At 37.5% G+C, this 18,591-nt stretch overlaps 10 protein-coding genes across 10 annotated transcripts; 6 read left to right on the top strand and 4 right to left on the bottom strand.

Moving 5' to 3' along the window:
- Nucleotides 1–248: 248 nt before the first annotated feature.
- SNF7 (ESCRT-III subunit protein SNF7) lies at nucleotides 249–971 on the bottom strand (the record flags this gene model as incomplete). The annotated part of the gene is made up of 1 exon (XM_056224135.1): nucleotides 249–971. The coding sequence occupies one exon, from the start codon at nucleotides 969–971 to the stop codon at nucleotides 249–251; it is 723 nt and encodes a 240-aa protein (XP_056078084.1).
- A 1,183-nt stretch (nucleotides 972–2,154) lies between these two features.
- UBR2 (putative ubiquitin-protein ligase UBR2) lies at nucleotides 2,155–7,776 on the top strand (the record flags this gene model as incomplete). Its single annotated transcript, XM_056224134.1, has 1 exon — nucleotides 2,155–7,776. One exon carries the CDS (start codon nucleotides 2,155–2,157, stop codon nucleotides 7,774–7,776), a length of 5,622 nt encoding a protein of 1,873 aa, XP_056078083.1.
- Nucleotides 7,777–8,308: 532 nt separating this feature from the next.
- On the top strand, nucleotides 8,309–9,937 carry IZH3 (Izh3p; the record flags this gene model as incomplete). Its single annotated transcript, XM_056224133.1, has 1 exon — nucleotides 8,309–9,937. One exon carries the CDS (start codon nucleotides 8,309–8,311, stop codon nucleotides 9,935–9,937), a length of 1,629 nt encoding a protein of 542 aa, XP_056078082.1.
- Nucleotides 9,938–10,490: 553 nt separating this feature from the next.
- On the top strand, nucleotides 10,491–11,243 carry SDO1 (guanine nucleotide exchange factor SDO1; the record flags this gene model as incomplete). Its single annotated transcript, XM_056224132.1, has 1 exon — nucleotides 10,491–11,243. The coding sequence occupies one exon, from the start codon at nucleotides 10,491–10,493 to the stop codon at nucleotides 11,241–11,243; it is 753 nt and encodes a 250-aa protein (XP_056078081.1).
- An 11-nt stretch (nucleotides 11,244–11,254) lies between these two features.
- Nucleotides 11,255–11,794, bottom strand: IRC25 (Irc25p; the record flags this gene model as incomplete). The annotated part of the gene is made up of 1 exon (XM_056224131.1): nucleotides 11,255–11,794. One exon carries the CDS (start codon nucleotides 11,792–11,794, stop codon nucleotides 11,255–11,257), a length of 540 nt encoding a protein of 179 aa, XP_056078080.1.
- A 215-nt stretch (nucleotides 11,795–12,009) lies between these two features.
- Nucleotides 12,010–13,626, top strand: YEH2 (sterol esterase; the record flags this gene model as incomplete). Its single annotated transcript, XM_056224129.1, has 1 exon — nucleotides 12,010–13,626. One exon carries the CDS (start codon nucleotides 12,010–12,012, stop codon nucleotides 13,624–13,626), a length of 1,617 nt encoding a protein of 538 aa, XP_056078079.1.
- Nucleotides 13,627–13,931: 305 nt separating this feature from the next.
- Nucleotides 13,932–15,110, bottom strand: PSR2 (putative phosphatase; the record flags this gene model as incomplete). The annotated part of the gene is made up of 1 exon (XM_056224128.1): nucleotides 13,932–15,110. The coding sequence occupies one exon, from the start codon at nucleotides 15,108–15,110 to the stop codon at nucleotides 13,932–13,934; it is 1,179 nt and encodes a 392-aa protein (XP_056078078.1).
- A 669-nt stretch (nucleotides 15,111–15,779) lies between these two features.
- Nucleotides 15,780–16,679, top strand: POM34 (Pom34p; the record flags this gene model as incomplete). Its single annotated transcript, XM_056224127.1, has 1 exon — nucleotides 15,780–16,679. The coding sequence occupies one exon, from the start codon at nucleotides 15,780–15,782 to the stop codon at nucleotides 16,677–16,679; it is 900 nt and encodes a 299-aa protein (XP_056078077.1).
- An 87-nt stretch (nucleotides 16,680–16,766) lies between these two features.
- MEU1 (S-methyl-5-thioadenosine phosphorylase) lies at nucleotides 16,767–17,780 on the bottom strand (the record flags this gene model as incomplete). Its single annotated transcript, XM_056224126.1, has 1 exon — nucleotides 16,767–17,780. The coding sequence occupies one exon, from the start codon at nucleotides 17,778–17,780 to the stop codon at nucleotides 16,767–16,769; it is 1,014 nt and encodes a 337-aa protein (XP_056078076.1).
- A 193-nt stretch (nucleotides 17,781–17,973) lies between these two features.
- Nucleotides 17,974–18,588, top strand: PML1 (Pml1p; the record flags this gene model as incomplete). The annotated part of the gene is made up of 1 exon (XM_056224125.1): nucleotides 17,974–18,588. One exon carries the CDS (start codon nucleotides 17,974–17,976, stop codon nucleotides 18,586–18,588), a length of 615 nt encoding a protein of 204 aa, XP_056078075.1.
- Between the last annotated feature and the right edge of the window lie 3 nt (nucleotides 18,589–18,591).

Below are 18,591 nucleotides of genomic sequence, written 5' to 3'. Positions count from 1 at the left end.
AAAAAGACACATATGTAACTGCAATTATTTACTTTTTTTTTCTTTCACCTTTATTGTACAATAATATAACAAGAACAGATAAAAATAAACCAATGCACATTTTCTTCTACAATCTCAAACGGAAAAAAAGCAAAAAAATATCAGTTATGACTTTAATTTATGAACTTCATGTATATAAAGTATTGTGTATAGAACGAGAAAAGTAAGAACGCCTATTTTTTTCCCCTTCTCGATTATGTAGACTATGTTCAAAGCCCCATTTCCGCTTGTAGTTCCCTTAATGCCTTTTCGTCCTCATCTTCTTCTTCCTCTTCATCTTCTTTGTCTTTCATGGAAGCCTCGCTCTGTTTAATCTTATTACTTGGAACATTGGGTAACGAGACCTTATTCTCTGAAATGGGTGCCGCTTCAACATTATTATTAACTATCTTAGAAGTTTCTTGATTAGCGTTTTCTTGAGCCAGCATGTCCAATTCCTCATCCAGTTCATCTTCATCCACCTCGTTTGCGCCAGTATTTAACGGTCTAGATATAGCATCGCTTATTTCGTCTCCTAACTCTAGTTGTTCCCTTATCTCGTCCATAGTTTCATCCACTTTGTCTATGTCAAGACCACCATGAATTGTTTTCATTGCCTTAGCACCCTGCTGCATGGCCCTCATTGTTTCTAGATTTAAGTTTGCGCTTTCTATGGAGAAAAGCTGCTGTTCCAGAGAGTCCATTGTGCCTTCTAGCTTACTTAAATATTGTTCGTGTAACTTCTTCTTCTTAAGTGAGTTCTTGGCCATTACTTTGTTGCCCTTCGTCAAAAAGATTCTAGCTTCATTTTCTTGGTTTGTAATTTGAGTACGCAAGTGCGATTGCTTTTTGGATAGAAGGTTGATTTGCTCCCTCAACTCCACTATAGCCTTCTTTGGCTGTTCTTTGTTCTTGGCATTATTTGATGCCCCACCAAAAAAATACGATAACATGTCTTGTTTTATAAATACTATTACTTTCCTCCTGCTGCCTTACAAAGTACAATATTTTATTCTGTAGAAACTTATATCTCCCCTGCTGTGTCAACTCTTCTGATTTGAAATCACCCACCCACTTCTTTAAAAATCCCATCTTTTATCGAAAATGTAGAGCCGGACCGTGTAACATGACATATAACATGCAATGCAATCTAGTGTCCATACTTCACTACTCATCTCCAACTCCCAGATAAGATTGAACATGGTGTACCACCCTCATCATCATTTTATTTTGCTCTTCATGGACTTTTTCAGAAAGCGTATATGTTGTAGTGAAAACAGAATGGCTTTGAATTAAAAGCCGTCACACTTTGCTATTCTTGTGCTGTCGTCTATCACTAATTAAAGAGCAAAGGTATATAAGATTTGTATGATACAGTCAAAGTACACCTGAAAAAAACTGATGCTCATCATTTTTCAATAGGATTGAAAGCATACCATCTAAACAATTGATTCATGACGGTAACGATTCCTACAGCCAAGTGACGCAGTATCAAGAATACAAGGTATGCCCAGTTTTAATGCATATTATTATGTATTCCCAACTTCTTGTCGAATTCATATTTTTAAGCAACACGAATTGGAATAGTTACCTTACTTGGTCGACATAAGTGAAATACGAACTTGAAGAAAATACCGCCAAGATTTAAACCATCTAGAAGCAAGGTTAACATACCTAGCGTATTTGCGATCAATACGTCACCACTTATCCATGCCCCCAGGCTCCTTACAGGTTCAATGCCGGCCAAACTAGCAATTTCAATAACCATGTTCCCATATTTTGCAGGTAAATGTTAATGACTCAGGATCCTAAAACACTGGCTCTTGCGAATTAGAGAACCGATATCATCACTTATAACGTTGGGACAACGACGGCGGCAATTTCCAGTGGCGTTAGTTGAACTTTTAAGCGATATTGATGGAGAGCATCATCGATGCATGGATATAGGAGAAGCCCAATAATCTAAGTGCTTACTTTTAAAGTTGCTCGAGATATTACTAGCAGATCTCTAAACAAGGTGTTTGAGCTTCCTCGAAAAAAGAGCGGGTTTTTTTCTATTTATTATTACTATTTACTCGTTTCTGATAGTAAAGAGAGGAACCATCGATTAAACCAATAGTTACCCAACAAGCACGCATGGAAGATTCTGAGTTGTCTATTAATAATATTAGGGATTTTCTTACGGAGCTCCCTAAACTCGCGAAATGCGAATATAGCGAAACTACTAGTTATTTGTTATGGAAAACTTTAAATCTACGCCTTAAGAATAACGATAACAATATAGACTGGAACTCTCTCGTTTCTATACTAAATTCTGAAGCCTGGACAAGCGAAAAATACAGAGACATACTTGATGGAAAAAAGTGGAGAACATTGGAGTTTGAAAGTGACCATCATTTTGTGAATAACATACATACCGGGACTGCGTGCACACGTTTATGTTTTCCCTCAGAGACAATTTACTACTGTTTCACATGCTCTACGAATCCATTGTATGAAATCTGTGAGCTTTGTTTTGATAAAGAAAAACACGTAAACCATTCTTATGTTGCCAAAGTGGTTATGCGCCCAGAGGGCAGAATATGTCATTGTGGTGACCCCTTTGCCTTTAATCAGCCGAACTACGCATTCAAATGCAAGAATGAGTTGAATAATATTCCAATTTCGGATGATGATTATAACACTATCGATGAAGAAGACGTGGTTTCCCTATTGAATTATGTCCTGGATTTCTTAATTGATGTGACAGTTTCCTATAAGGAAGAGGCTGAAGCTCATTCAGGAGAAACAAAAGCGACCGTTCGGATGTATTCTGATCAAAACACCACTACTGATGTTACAACAGATAAACAAGAATGCGAATCATTAGTTAATGATGATAACTTTATGTTTTTTGACAACAGTTGGTCTAGTACCAAGAAGGAAGCTCATGAAGAGTGGGCTATCCAAATCGAAGAAGAAGAGTGTAATGTACACTATATGGACCTAGCATCTATAATAACCAAAACCCTAAATACGCCGGTTGAATATGCATTATCTATAACAAGAGCTTTAGAAGATTCTCATGATGTAGTAACTGTGCTCCAAGGTAATGACTTTTTCGAAATGGACCGAATAGCTAAAGAATTCCAAAAGGAAAACATAAGAGTTCATGTAAGGAAAGTGAGCGATATATTTAAAAGAAAGCTGACTGATGATTTAACAGATTGGTTGTATTCTTTGTGCTTCAAGTCGACTAAATCTCTGCAAAATAAGTACTCTCTTAGATTTTCCATGCTTGATGTTTGGTATTCGCATTTTTCTAAAATGAGAGTATCTCCTTCCAATACAAATCCGGATTTTTCCAAGATTAACTTGTTAGGTGGATTCTTAATATCCAACGAAAATAGCGATGAATCGTGGTTCAAACCTTGGCCATTAAAAAATATCAAGGATGAAAGAATCTTAAAAATACTCACTAACTACAATGAAAGATTAACCAGGGCTCATTCACCGAACACCGTGAGCCATTTTTACAACTTTTATGGATCTAGATTCCAGTATATAATTATCAACTCTATTAACATCCTGTCAAAAAAATCCAAGTTTAAAATGTTGAAGATTTTATCATCATTATTTTCCCTTAGGGATGAAAGCAGAAAGTTTCTTGCCGCGCAGTATATTGATGTTTATCTTTCTGTCCTTTATGATACTGTCGCATCAGACGCTAAAGAATGCCAGGTAACTCTTATGAGTCTATTAGGACAATATACTTTCCAGGACCCAAGCATAGCAAATATGATCATAAGTTCAGGATTCATTGAAAGAACTATTAGGTTTGCTTTTACTCTCATGGCATTTAATCCAGAGGATCTTATGTCATACTTACCCATTTCTTTGTACAATGGATTCAAATTGCCCACTGAAACTATACGGAATCGAAGAACAATCATTTGCTTTAAAGATCTTTGTACGATAATGTCTGCAAATACTGTTCCTGAGGAATTGCTATCCAATGACGCGATTTTCAACGCAATTATCGAGTCCTTCTCCGAATTCAGTAACGTCTTACCTTTAAAAAGGGAGACTAAAGAACACGTAGAAGTTGAGAATTTTGATTTTTCTGCATTCTACTTCTTTTTCTCGTCAATATTAATTATGACAGATGGATACACACGTAGTATATCATTGGTCAAAGATGCGGCTTTTCGTAAGCAAATTGTTCTTAAACTACTAAATGTCGCTCAAACAAAGGAATTTGAGTCACTGGCTAATTCTAGAAAGGCCATATCGTCTGAGAACGCATCAACCAATGAAAATGATACGAATAAAGTAACGCTGTCTACAGTTAGAGAGACTATATGTAATTATGTCACAGAAACCATTAATTTTCAAGTGGGTGTAAATACACAGTATTTTTTTAATCCAATGTCGTATTTGTTCAAATTTGTTGTTCAATGGAGTCAATGTGGTAGATATGTGCCAATTCCCACATCTTTGACAAATTACATTAACCTTTTCGAGGTCTTTCAGGATAAGCAGAAAGCTTTACACATATCAGAGTCGGCTTTGTCTACTCTGGTTTTAATTGGACAAATAAACGTCGGTTTTTGGGTAAGAAACGGCACTCCCATTACCCATCAGGCCCGGATGTACACAAAATACAGCATGAGAGAGTTTACTTATATCAGTGACATTTTTAATGTCCAATTTAGTATGGCAATGTGTAATCCTAATGAACTAATGGTTACATATCTTTCAAGATGGGGATTGAAACATTGGGCAAACGGTGTTCCGATGTATGATTATCCTGACGCCGAAACCACTATAGCCGTTGTTAATGAATGCATTTTGTTGTTGATTCAATTGCTTACAGAGGTGAGATCTTTAGTAATGAAATCTTCAAAAGAAGGATTTGAGAGAACGTTTAAGTCAGAGATTATCCATGCGCTTTGTTTTGACACGTGTTCTTACGCACAAATAGTTAACTGCATTCCAGAGCATATTACTAAGCATCCTTCATTTGACATATATCTCGAAAAATATGCTAACTACACTCCTCCAATAAGTTTGACCGACAATGGAATTTTCGTATTGAAAGAAGGGTATAAAGATGAGATTGACCCTTATTATATAGGGCTTTCATCCAGTAGAAGATACGACGTGGAAAAAAACATAAGGCTAAATATGTCCAATCTGAAGAAAATGAAATATGAAGACACTTTTGTGCCAGCAAAAAAAGTTAAAGATTTGTTAAAAAATACACTATTTTCTGGACTCTATTCAATATCATCAGTGAACACTTTTGGCTTGTTTTTGAAAAATACCCTGGATCATATTATAAAGTATGATTATGATAATTTACTACCAAGGGTTGTTCATTTAATTCACTTATGTGTAGTTAATAACTTGAACGAATTTATGGGGATTTTGTGGCATGAATACGCAATTGTTGACACGGAATTCTGCCATTATCACAGCATTGGTTCTATTCTGTATTATTGTTTGTTGAAGGATAATTTTTCAGAATCTCACGGTAAAATTAGGGAGATTTTTAGATACCTAATGGAAACAGCTCCTCATGTAAATGTAAACAGTTACCTGAATGAGCAAGCCACGTCGTACACACCGGGAATTCTATGGCCAACAAAGAAAGATAAGAGTCACAAGGATAAAGAGTTTGAAAGAAAAAAACACCTTGCTCGATTAAGAAAGAAAAAACTAATGAAGAAGTTGGCACAGCAGCAATTAAAATTCATGGAAAACAATAGCGTAGACACTTCCGAGATTAGCACGCCCAGAACTACATCGCCTAGTTTATCTCCTACCGGGACAGATGCAGACAATAGCAGCAATACAATTGGTAGTAACTACGATGATGACTGTGTATTTTGTAAGATGCCCAAGGATGATGATATATTTGCTTATTTCTCTTATCAAGAACAGAACATATGTGATCATGGCATCGATTTTACAAATCCATCAGACGTCAATAGGATAATTTCTCTATTTAGTGGTAAGCAACCAAGAAATAGTACAGTTCAAGAGAAAACGCAAGATGATGATGGAACAAGATTGAAATTAACCAAATGCGAACCAGTGCTACGAGCATGTGGTCATGGATCTCATATTAAATGTTTAAGTGGCCACATGAAGTCTATTCGGGGTATACAAAATCAAACTACGAAGAATATTCCATTATCATATGGTTCAGGGTTGATATACTGTCCCGTATGCAATTCTATAAGCAATTCATTCCTACCGAGAGCAAATAACATAGAGAAAAGAGCAGCCATTGAGTTCTTCAAGTGTATTGAGAGTCATATCGATATGGAAGATAATTTTGATTTAATGAGCTCCACTTATATCAAGGCAGCGATGATTCTAGGCGATCTCCAGGGTGAGAAAGTCATAACTGTTAAGGATGCATATAAAGTTGCTAACGGTGTTCTTGTTAGCACAATTGCGAATATAGAGCTCAGATTAAGATCGTATAAAGAGGAAGGGAAAATAGTAAATTTGAAAAGGATATCTAGTCAGTGCATTTTGACCTTACAATTGGTTTGTGAGCTAAAATCACTCCTTTACAGGAGATTCGTTGAGTCAAAAAGTTTTAGCAATGAAATCCCTAGTAAAATATGGAACTGGAATAATTTTTTAATAGAGGGTAATAATACGGATCTGCTCTTATATATGAGCCAAGCTTTTGACAATATCGATGAAGGAAAGAATTTGCAACCACCTACTCTATGTATTTATGAAATGTTCAAAAGAAGGTTTCATCAACTACTACTTTTACTTGCAAGAGATATGATGAGAGTGAACTTTTACAAGGATTGTCGAAGTAAGATCAAAACATTATCAAACGAATCAGAGGAATCATCTACAAATTTTTACTATTTATTTGAAACTTTTAAAAAGTACGTTGACCTCTTTAAACCAGATGATATCCAGTTTGATGATGCAAGTTTGGAAAAGAACAAAAGTTTAATATGCTCGTTATTACTAGAGTCTTTGACCATTTTTTGTCGAAGAACACTCTTGTTATTCAATATTCAATATGCTGATGATAACAATGACAGTAATATCAACAATGATTCCAATAATAATGATGACGCAACTAAAGCACATGAAATTGAGCTTATTTTCCAGTATTTCAAACTGCCTAGTTTTTCTCATTTTTTGAAGGATTTCTTTTACAACGAATTAACTCAAAACATCGAAAGGTATAATGATGGTAATGATGATTTAAGAATCCAACAAGTGATATATGACATGGTCCAAAATATAAACACAAGATCGTATCCTTCACCAGAACATATCCAACTTATCAAACTACCTTTAAACCTCTCCAAATTTTCCCTCGACAATGATGAAATATCGAATAAATGCGATAAATACGAGATCGGAGTATGTTTGTTGTGTGGTCAAAAATGCCATATTCAAAAGAGTATTGCACTACAAGGTTACTTACAGGGCGAATGCACTGACCATGTGAGAAATGGATGCGAAATTATCTCCTCTTACGGAGTTTTCTTAATGACCAGGACAAACGCAATATACCTGTCATACGGAAAAAGAGGTACTTTTTATGCTGCACCTTATCTGAGTAAATACGGAGAGACCAACGAAGACTACAAATTCAGTACACCTGTCTATTTGAACCAGGCAAGATACGCGAATCTAGCGAATGAGATTGTTTTCGGGAACATGATTCCGCACATAGTCTTCCGATTGACGGACGGCAATGCAGATCTTGGTGGATGGGAGACTATGTAGTTATCTAGCAAAACGCACTAATTTAGAGACAGCTATGAAACATGCGTACCGGAGGTCTTAAAAGAAATTTCTCTGTCATTAATTGGCGTGGGGAAGTGGGGTAAGTCACGAATCATTATTTTTTCTCGTGAGAAGGGACAGAGACGAGCTGAAGTAAAAGAAATACCGCAAAAAAAGAAACGGGCTGGCGTGGGGTGTGGGCTGAGGCTCGTATACTGCAGGGTCACCGCTCTTTTCTTTTTTTCCTGCAGGAAATGGAGCAAGTGTTGATGGATAAGGTATATAGTCACAACGTGATACAGCGTGGGTGTGCATCTGGAAAGCTTGGCAATTAGAGACAGGCGTTGGTTTCTTTCTTTTATAACAGGCCGGTGGTTTCTTTTTCTTTTAAGATACAGCTAGTTCAGGTTTAGTATTTACACCGTCGTCTCCCAAGGTCTAGCCGTTGTAAAGTGAACAAAGAAAGAAGTAGTAACGCAGATAAGTTGAAATATAGTTTAAATTCCAACAGTCTCTCATATTCAAATACATGATGGACTCTTCAAGCAGAAGCTTAACTCAGTACATACCATCGCCCATGGGATCATTGTCAAGGTTGAAGCGGAAGGGTGTAGACAACTTTCAAAGAGTGAAAAAATCCGGTAAATCCATCTATAATTACAATTACTCGAAATTTGTTTCTCATCCATTTTCGGTTACTGATGAAAATATCAAACACTCAGAAAATGGTCACTATGACGATTTGGAGATAATAGGTCCCGCTAAAGAGAAGAACGTGGCAAGTGCCATATATAAAAGGAACAATAGTAAATCTTCTAATGTAGAGTCTCAATTTTCACTGGGGGATTCGGATGCAGTAACTTTGGTGAATTCGGTCTCTACTTTCAAATTAAACAATGCTTCCACATCCACCTCATTGGTGTCCTCATCATCGACAGTATGTTCTCAATCGAAGCCCTCTTCACGTTCCTCGAGAAGCTATTCCGTTCAAACTGAAACCAACGAGGAAAACCGTTGTTTTTCCAACGTGAAAGATTACTGTGGTCCAGTAAAAAAATCTATGATAAAAACGGAAATTTACATTGAAGAACCCTTGAATCCGACCACCGATATTAAGTCCTTTATAAACTCATACAATCATGGCAAGGCACATATCCTGGGCGAATCTAAACATCTACATTATTATCAGTTGCCATTTCCATGGAGGGAGAATAGATACATAATTCATGGCTATAGGTTTTACAATACTCACTCTAAGTCATTACTATCCATCTTCAACTGGTACGGCTGGCATAACGAAACTTCCAATATTTGGTCTCACTTGTTGGGGGCCATGTATTTAATCTACTTGGCAATTTATGACTTCCCTCAATCAGAAGTTTGGAAGAATCCTAAAGTGCCACCACAAGCTAGATGGATTGTTTTTATGTTTTTGGCAGCAGCATTGAAATGTATGTTGAGTTCTGTATTTTGGCATACGTTTAACGGTACATCTTTCCTAAAGTTGCGTTCAAAATTTGCATGCGTCGATTATAGCGGTATCACGATCTTGATTACAGCCTCGATTTTGACAACTGAATTTGTTACCATGTATTCGTGCTACTGGGCGATGTGCACTTACATGGGAATTTCTTTGGCACTAGGTATATTTGGTGTGTTTATGAATTGGTCACCCCGTTTTGATAGACCTGAGGCAAGACCACTGAGAATTAGATTCTTCATTCTGTTAGCCACCATGGGCGTCTTGTCCTTCTTACATTTGATATTCCTAACCGATCTTCGTTATGCGGCAAGGCTATTTAGTCCTGTCACATACAAATCTGTTGTTTGGTATTTGGTTGGTGTGGCCTTCTACGGTTCGTTCATCCCGGAAAGATTTAGATCTGATGTTCAAGTTGATAAAACAATTCCTACAAACTACGAATTATCTACCGATTTGGAAATCATTACAAAGCAAAGAGAAATACATTTTAGAAGGGCACCAACCGCTCATACTAAATGCAAGTCATGTCCTTCTCATGCTAAATCTTTTAAATCCCTATGGTGGGTTGATTATGTGGGCTGCTCGCACACTTTTTGGCATTTCTTTGTAGTTTTAGGTGTCATCGGTCATTATAGAGCCATTTTAGATATGTTTGCCAAGAGGTGGGTTTTATCATGATGGTATGACTACGTTTACTTTTAGCATTTTTTGAACTTTTCACCATGCAATGGATGGACTCAAAAAGAAATGAAGGCATATTACTGCTCTGCAGGGACCATATAGCAATTTTTCAGTATTGTGTTCGAAACAACATTGCTTTTATTCACCTGGTACCCAGCTTTTTTTCATCAATCTTACCAATGTCGTTCTTGAGAATATTTTTTGGGAACTCTAGATTTTAAGAAGAGAAATATAAAACTGAACTGTGAAAGCAATGAAAAAGTTGATTGATTGTAATAATTCATATTACAACTCAGAAAAGAAAAGAAAAGAAAAGCAATTTGTGTACTTTAGCTCTGTATTTATGTATTGACTGTTTTAACTTATTATGACTTTATGAAAGAAAAAGAATCTTGATACGTATTATTCATTTGTGTGTTTTGTATTCTATATAATAATGTTCCATGAAAAAAAAATTTTCGGGACCGAACTTAAAAGTATTTTCATGTAGCATTGGCAGACTTTATAAATTTGGATAAAATTATCATAAAATAGAAAAGGTAGAAATCAAATGCCAATCAATCAACCGTCGGGACAGATTAAGTTGACTAATGTTTCGTTAGTGAAATTAAAAAAAGCACGCAAGAGATTTGAGATTGCGTGTTACCAAAATAAAGTTCAGGATTATCGTAAAGGAATCGAAAAAGATCTAGATGAAGTGCTCCAGATACATCAAGTTTTCATGAATGTTTCGAAAGGATTGGTTGCCAATAAGGAAGATCTACAAAAATGTTTCGGTACTACTAATATTGATAGTGTTATTGAGGAAATCATGCTTAAGGGAGAGATCCAATTATCAGAAAAAGAAAGACAATTAATGCTTAATAAAGTCAATAATGAATTGCTTACAATAATTAGCGCCAAATGTATAAATCCTGCGTCGAAAAAAAGATATCCACCCACAATGATTCATAAAGCTTTACAAGAACTAAAATTTAGCCCTGTTATCAACAAGCCTGCTAAATTACAAGCGTTAGAAGCTATTAAATTATTGGTCTCTAAGCAAATTATTCCGATTGTGAGAGCTAAAATGAAGGTCAAAGTGGCTATATGTGAGCCCTACAATCAATCTGAACTTATTGAAAAGGTTAGTAGATTGATAGCTACATCACCTACCGATCTGGCAAACCCAGATTTGAATCCATGGACATGTGTAGGTCTTATTGATCCTGTCAATTACAGAGACCTAATGACCCTATGTGATAAAAAGGGAACTGTACAAGTCTTGGATATGGCAGTCATAGATAACACAACGCACAATTAATTTATATAGAATCACTTTGCATACATATCTTTGATACACTTTAACAAAAAAACTAATTTGCCAAAATCATCATTACCATTCTGACCCTTCGCTGCCTTCCATATCTTGCTGCTCATTGATATCAGTAAGTTAAACTGCATGTTGACTTGAGTCATTCCATCATTCAATTCTGGCAGTATAACCCTCCTATATAGTTCAGCAACCTGTATGCATACTACAGGTACTTTCGGATCCGTGCTATCGCCCAATTTGGTAATCACTTGATAATCGGATAAATGGTCTCTTACAAATTCCTCTTTCTCATCGTCATAATCACCATCCGTGGTTCCTAAGTTACCTGCCAGTGGCACAGCATCAATATCGAGAAGAGGATTTAACCCTTTCAAAGATACTTCATAGGTGGAATCCATTTCCCCATTTAGTCTAATTTGTAAAAGAACCGTATTACCAAAGTGTGTGGCTTGTAAATACAATTCATTACTTTTGGATGAAGAGGTTGATAAGCTATTTGTTCCTTTCAGTATACAGGTTTGGAATTCGTATGATATCATGCTCACAACGGTCTTCTGTACGACAGTGGCCCCATCTTTATCATTGTAAATATTACCTTCTCCATTGGTGTTATAATCCCAATAATTCGCGCACTAAGTTTTTCATTTTTTCAACACAAATAGTACGTAAATGTGTCTCATCAAAACTATAATCAAAACTGTTGAAAAGTGTCTGACTATTCTTGAGATCTCAGTAGCACCTTTACGACAGGGAAATGGTAAACAAGGTCGTTGATGAGATCCAGCGGTTGGTGAGTGCAGTAATTCTGACTTCGTTTATGACGGGGTTATTCGTGTTGTCACTATGGAAAAATTACGTGACAGTCCATTTCCAACACAAGAACGATCCAAGAGATACCAGAAGTTCAAGAACAAAGATTCAGCCAAACGACAAGAAGAAGAAACGGTCAGCACGCCACTCCAGGCCCTTGTCTATATCCTCTGCGACACCTTTAGATTTACGAAGGGATCAGGAGAACAATATCGAATATGACCGTACTGTGACCAGCAAGCTGTCCATGACTAGTAACACCTCTTTATCGGAGGATGGTGACGGTAATAATAGTATTAAATTAGAAGCGAATGTGAGCCAAGCTCCTTATGCTGCGGAGAATCCGTTCCAGAATATTGCACTTGCCGAGGATACCAGGCTGATACCTGATTTGAAGTACTATTATAAAGAGTACGGTATTGATATTGAAGAATTTGAAGTGGAAACTGACGATGGTTTTATCATTGATTTATGGCACTTCAAGTCCAGATTAAGCGATAGTGTAGAGGAAGTGAAACGTGAACCTATTTTGTTATTGCATGGTCTTTTACAAAGCTGCGGCGCTTTTGCATCTTCAGGTAGAAAATCCTTGGCATATTTTCTTTATGAATCCGGATATGATATTTGGTTGGGTAATAACAGATGTGGATTGAATGCTAAGTGGAACATGAAAAAACTAGGCAACGATCACTCCAAGAAATGGGATTGGGATATGGACCAGATGGTTCAGTACGATTTAAAAGCACTTATAACCTATGTTTTGGATACTACCGGATATGCTAAATTATCTCTCGTGGCGCATTCACAAGGTACAACGCAAGGATTCATGGGACTTGTCAATGGCGAGAAATTATACGCAAGTGATTTTAAGTTAGTAGATAAGCTAGAAAATTTCGTTGCCTTGGCACCTGCAGTTTACCCCGGACCTTTACTGGATGAAAAAGCATTCGTAAGGCTAATGGCAAAAGGTATTGATTCTCCGTGGTACTTTGGGAGAAGATCGTTCATACCTCTGATGATGACAATGAGGAAGCTGATGGTTGGTACCAAGATTTTTTCTTTTCTTTCATACATCATGTTCAACTATTTATTTGATTGGAATGATGCTTTATGGGATAGAATTCTAAGAGACCGAAATTTTTTGTTTTCGCCTGTTCATATTTCAGTCAAATTAATGCAATGGTGGTTGTCGCCTCTTCCTAACAAGCTAAGTTTTAAGAAGGGTGCAGACAAAATTTTTCCCGATAAGAAAACATGGTTTCCCATTGCCAAGAATGATGATGACAGCGGCACTAATTTGAGTAACGACAACCTACATTTAAATTCAAAAAGACAATGTAGTGATGATTTTCCACATATCATAATGTTTATTCCAAAGCAGGATAGATTAGTGGATGGTGAACGACTGATCAATCATTTCATTAATCATGAAGCAAATGCAGTGTACAAAATCTGGTACATTGATGAGTATTCCCATCTGGACGTTTTATGGGCACATGATGTTATTGATAGAATTGGAAAGCCAATGATAGAAAATTTGAGATCTCCTAATGCAAAGTGATGGTTTTTATTTTTCTTGGTTTTCTGCATAAGATATAATGAGCTCATAAATGGAGGAAAGGCGGGCATGATATAGATATACGTATAGGGTATATATTCATATATGCTAGTGTATACGGATATATGTATCTGTAAATGTCACACGTAAAGTACAATTGATACATGTAATAACCAAAATAAATTCATTAACTTTATAAATATCTGGTGAGGTTCACAGAGTAAGAAACGAAAATATGCGTTCAACCAAACACATAATCGAAGGGGGAGGAAATAAAAAGAGCCTGCTTTTTATGTTGTTGTGCAATCTTATATAGTTACATCTAACACGCTCCCCACATCCAACACGTTCTTTGATGAAAGATCTTCCAAAAGCGGGATGATATCCAATAACTCATTATCGTGGGTGTCTGAAAACCAAGAAGATATTGGCACGGCATGTTGCGGATGGAAGATATAAGAGGCTGGTGAATTGTCTAGGATGATTGTCTCAGATAGTGGTCTTCCGATCTGCGACAAGTTCTTGATGTAGTTACCTTCGTAGTTGTAACAAGCTTCCCTGAATAAACGATGATGGATGGTTCCATTAGGATCCAGTGTATCTAAAAGTGGATTTGCATACCTCGAAACACTTGCCGTAAAGACGACAACCTCGTAGAGCTGACACACCCTGCTCAAAAACTCGTCGACACCCGGTCTTTTGATCACATAGACATTGTGGACCTGATCGTCAATTTCGACAGGCAAAACAAAATCTGCAGTGTGCATGTATTTGAAAGAAGAATGTACCAAAGTTTCGTCCAGATCCAAGATCAGACATTTCTTCTGTTGAAATTTTTCCAATTTGGGTGGTAGCAGAGTGTCGCAGCCGGGCGCATGGTACTGGTCTGGCTGCAAATGTCTCAAATCAGAAAAGTCTTCCTCTATAGTGGGTATCAAATTCAAGGTATTGTCAGGGCTGCTGGCCATATATTGCGGATCTATAGTTTCTTGATCAACCTGGTACTGACTCTGTTGTGGTGCTTCGTCAGTAATACTCGAATTTCTATCTGCATCAACGTTATATTCATGGACGACATGGTCTTGCTTTTCCTTCGCTTCATCGTCGTCTTCTTCCCCTGCATTGTTAACTTCTGTCATCTCCACGTCCCCTTCGTTATAATCTTCATATTCTTTCTCCTCTCCGTAAGAGTCGTCCGAGTGATTTCTTGATAAAGGACCTAGTTTCCCGTTACTTCCATTCCAAGTAACCTGGGTCGCCTTGGCGGCCGCATTGCTGCCTGAATCAGTACTGGATAAAAGGATATCTGGTGCGGAATATTGCATTTTGTCACCGTTTGGAGTAGCCTTTTGCTTCCGGTTTGGGTTTTGTACTTGGCTTGAATTGTGCCTGCGGTTGCGGTTGTGATTAGTTTCTGGTTGCAGACGTTGGCGACGTGTTTTAGAGGTATCTGAAGAACAACACAGTATATTCGCTATAAATCCCATCTGATGATGATCCGAACAAAAAAAAAGTACTGATTCACTCAGTTCTAATTGTCTCACGCTGAAAGATCAAACGAAAGAACTCAAAAGCAGCACTTGGTTCGAAGGAAGTCTATCCCAGTGTATATTTTCTTTTAAAGGGGAGAACGAATGAAAATGTGCAAATTAAGCGATTTTTCGTGAATTCCTTTAACGCACAGCAAAAAAGATGATATTAAAACTTCTAAATGATTAAAAAGTAAAGCTTGCTGCTAGCTCCCGCAAGTCAATGATCTATTTCAGCCTATACGTCACTGTGGAGTTCTTTTTATCAGTTCCTTAAAGTTCGAATACTTAAGTTGTCTAAAAAAAACGGAAAAAGAAAAGATGTTCCAACCCTATTTTCATCAGGTTTTATTTCGACAATGTTTAGGTTTAAAAGATATTTTATAAATAATCTTAGGTCTTTTATATGAATATTTCAGGTCTAAAGAGGGCTAGAAAATGAAAAATGAAAGAAAAAAAATGAAAATCGAAAATGGTAATAATAACAATATCGATGACAATAATAATAATTTTGATATTAATGATAATAGGAAGGACTATAATGAATAAAAAGAGTCCCAGTATAGGAACTTGACAGATATATAGTTTTAGTACAGTAGCAGAAGCAAGATAGTGGCAAAAGGAACTATGAAGGCCCAAGCGGATCAATTAAGCCTAGACAATAACGGCATGTCAGAACTGCTGCCGGACACAGACAGCAAGCCCTCATTACAGACACAAAATGACACACCAGTGTTCAAATTGGGCAACTTTGAAAGTCCAGTGCTTAAAGAACTCTCTCGTCGAACGGTAAATAAGGAGGCGGAGACGCAAAGGATTATTACAAACGCGATTGCGTTTGCGGTCTGGAACCTGTTGGTGAAGTTTATCAGGTTTTTTCGAGAAAACACTCATATTGGGACACAGATTTGCAACAGTGTGACCAGAATTCATTTATACTTATTAACCTTTCACGCGGTAAAGCGGGCCAACATCATATACTACTCAACGTTCAGCTGGTTAACGACAGAACTTGTCGACTACTTGTTCCACCTGTTAATTTTACTTAATATACTGTTTTCCCTTTGGAAGCTCTTATCCACCGTCAATGTTAGTGATTTGAATCTGACCAATAGGCAAAAAAAACTATTGGGTGTGGATATACAGTCATCTGTCGACCGTGGATTGCAACCACAAGAACCGCACTGCTTGTCCGCTTCCATGGCTCATAAGTTGTCACAAAACAAAACACATATTCCTCAAACAAGCAGTAAAAACCATCCAACATTTCTCTTCAAAGGTCTAGAGACACCTTTGAAAGCAAGACAAAAGGAAACGGCAGAGGAACAGACAAAACAGAAATCTTATTCTGCACACTTGAAGAACGTGTCTGGTACTCTACAAAGAGACAGCAGTGTTAGTGGCACACTTTTAGGTGCTAGCACCTACAATAGCTCGCCGCATACGCCTGCAGCTAGGAAGGGCTACATTCCAAGTAGTAAATATGCATACATGATGAACTCACAATCTCCAAGGGGAAAAATATAAAAAAATAAAAATAAAAAGATTTAAAAACTTTCTATAGCTATTTGTTCTCTTCACATTTGTATTTTACATATAATTGATGGCAAACTATTACCAGTAGTCAGGAAATAAATATCTCAATTTCTCTAAGGTTTCCGTGGACATAGCCTCCGGTTTGGTAGAAATAGATTTCTTGATGGAACCGTGCAGCCCATCGCCAGAATGCATGAACTCGGGTATTTCTTTAGCCATTGAAACGATGATCTTGGAGGCCAAGAGGTTTGCATTGCGTCCATTGTTTGTCAGATTACCAATAACGGTTTCCACGGTAACAGGTTCTGCCTCGTCTCTCCATGCGTCATAATCGGTAGACATACAAATCATTTGGTAAGGCAGCTCACACTCACGTGCTAATTTGGCTTCTGGAATTACACTCATATTGATAACGTGACCACCAAACATTCTATACATCTTGGATTCAGCACGCGTAGAGAACTGTGGGCCTTCCATGCACACAACGGTCATGTCTTTGTCGAAATGTAAATGACACGGCTCCTCAGATTCAGGGTTCGTTATCGCATCCTTGAACTGATAAATGTACTCGGCGAATTTTTGAGAAAAAGGCTGTCCAAAACCAACATGACCTACCAAGCCTTCATCGTTGAAGTACGAAGAATGTCTTATCCCTTTGGTTCTGTCAATTATTTGCTGTGGTAATACGAAATCTCTGGGCTTGATATGAGGCTGCAACGACCCCACAGCACTGAATGAAAGAACGGCTTTGCAATTTAGGTTCTTCAAGGCTGCCATGTTAGCTCTAAATGGTACTTTAGTAGGTGGGTATTCGTGGTTGATACCATGTCTGGCGATGAACGCAACGTGGAAGTGGCTGTTCGTGCCCACAAACTGTGAGATGGTGACGGGAGACGACGTAATACCCCATGGTGTTACCATGGGTGGTAGTAAGGCAATGGGCTCTAGACAGGCTAGATTGTATAAACCTGTACCACCAATAATTCCCAAATCAACAGTTCCTTCGAATGTACTTGGTAAGTCGGAGTTGGTCATAAATTTACTTAGTTTTAACCTCTTGGCAACAGCGAATGTGTTCTTAATCCGGTTCATTTATTCACACCTCATCTCGAACTAATTTTTTCATGGAGCATGTTGATCTATATAATTTTTCTCTTTCTTTTTTTGCTTTCTTTTCACATGGCTGGACAATAAAGGCGTTCCACAATGAAGCAAATGTATGAATGATGGAAGAAAGCTACTACAAGCACTATGTACATTATATTGGGCTGTTTTGTATATAAACATGTTCCATAGACGCAAAAGACCCTATAACACGAGCAACTATGGGTATGCGAGCAAGAAATTGAAACCGCAGTATGTTAATATCCTGCCAGACTTTAATCCTTCCGGTCTGTTAGAGCTGGAGTCGAATAACAAAGAAGGAGTAGCTTTGAAGCATGTAGAACCGCAGGATGCCATTTCACCAGACAAATATATGGATATGCGTAGCTTGGAGCCACGAGATAGAACTGTTTATGAGCTATTGGTATACAAAAAGAATGGCAAGGATAACGCCCCGTGGAAAAGACATAACTTGAATGACAGAAGCTGTTATTTAGTCGGTCGTGAACTGGGTCACAGTCTGGACTCAGATTTTGACGATAGGAAGGAAACTGTGATCGCAGATATCGGTATACCCGAAGAAACCTCTTCAAAGCAGCATTGTGTTATCCAGTTTAGGAATGTTGGTGGCGTTTTGAAATGCTATGTTATGGATTTAGATTCCTCTAATGGGACCTGCTTGAACAACGTTGTGGTTCCTAGAGCCAGATATATAGAGCTACGAAGCGGTGATGTCCTGACGCTCTCAGAATTTGGAGAAGATACAGATTATGAACTTGTCTTTATGAATGTATAAGCA

The sequence above is a fragment of the Saccharomyces mikatae genome (genome assembly GCF_947241705.1).
Source record: "Saccharomyces mikatae IFO 1815 strain IFO1815 genome assembly, chromosome: 12".
In the NCBI taxonomy this organism is placed as follows: Eukaryota; Fungi; Ascomycota; class Saccharomycetes; order Saccharomycetales; family Saccharomycetaceae; genus Saccharomyces; species Saccharomyces mikatae.
This window is presented reverse-complemented; position numbering and strand designations above follow the sequence as displayed.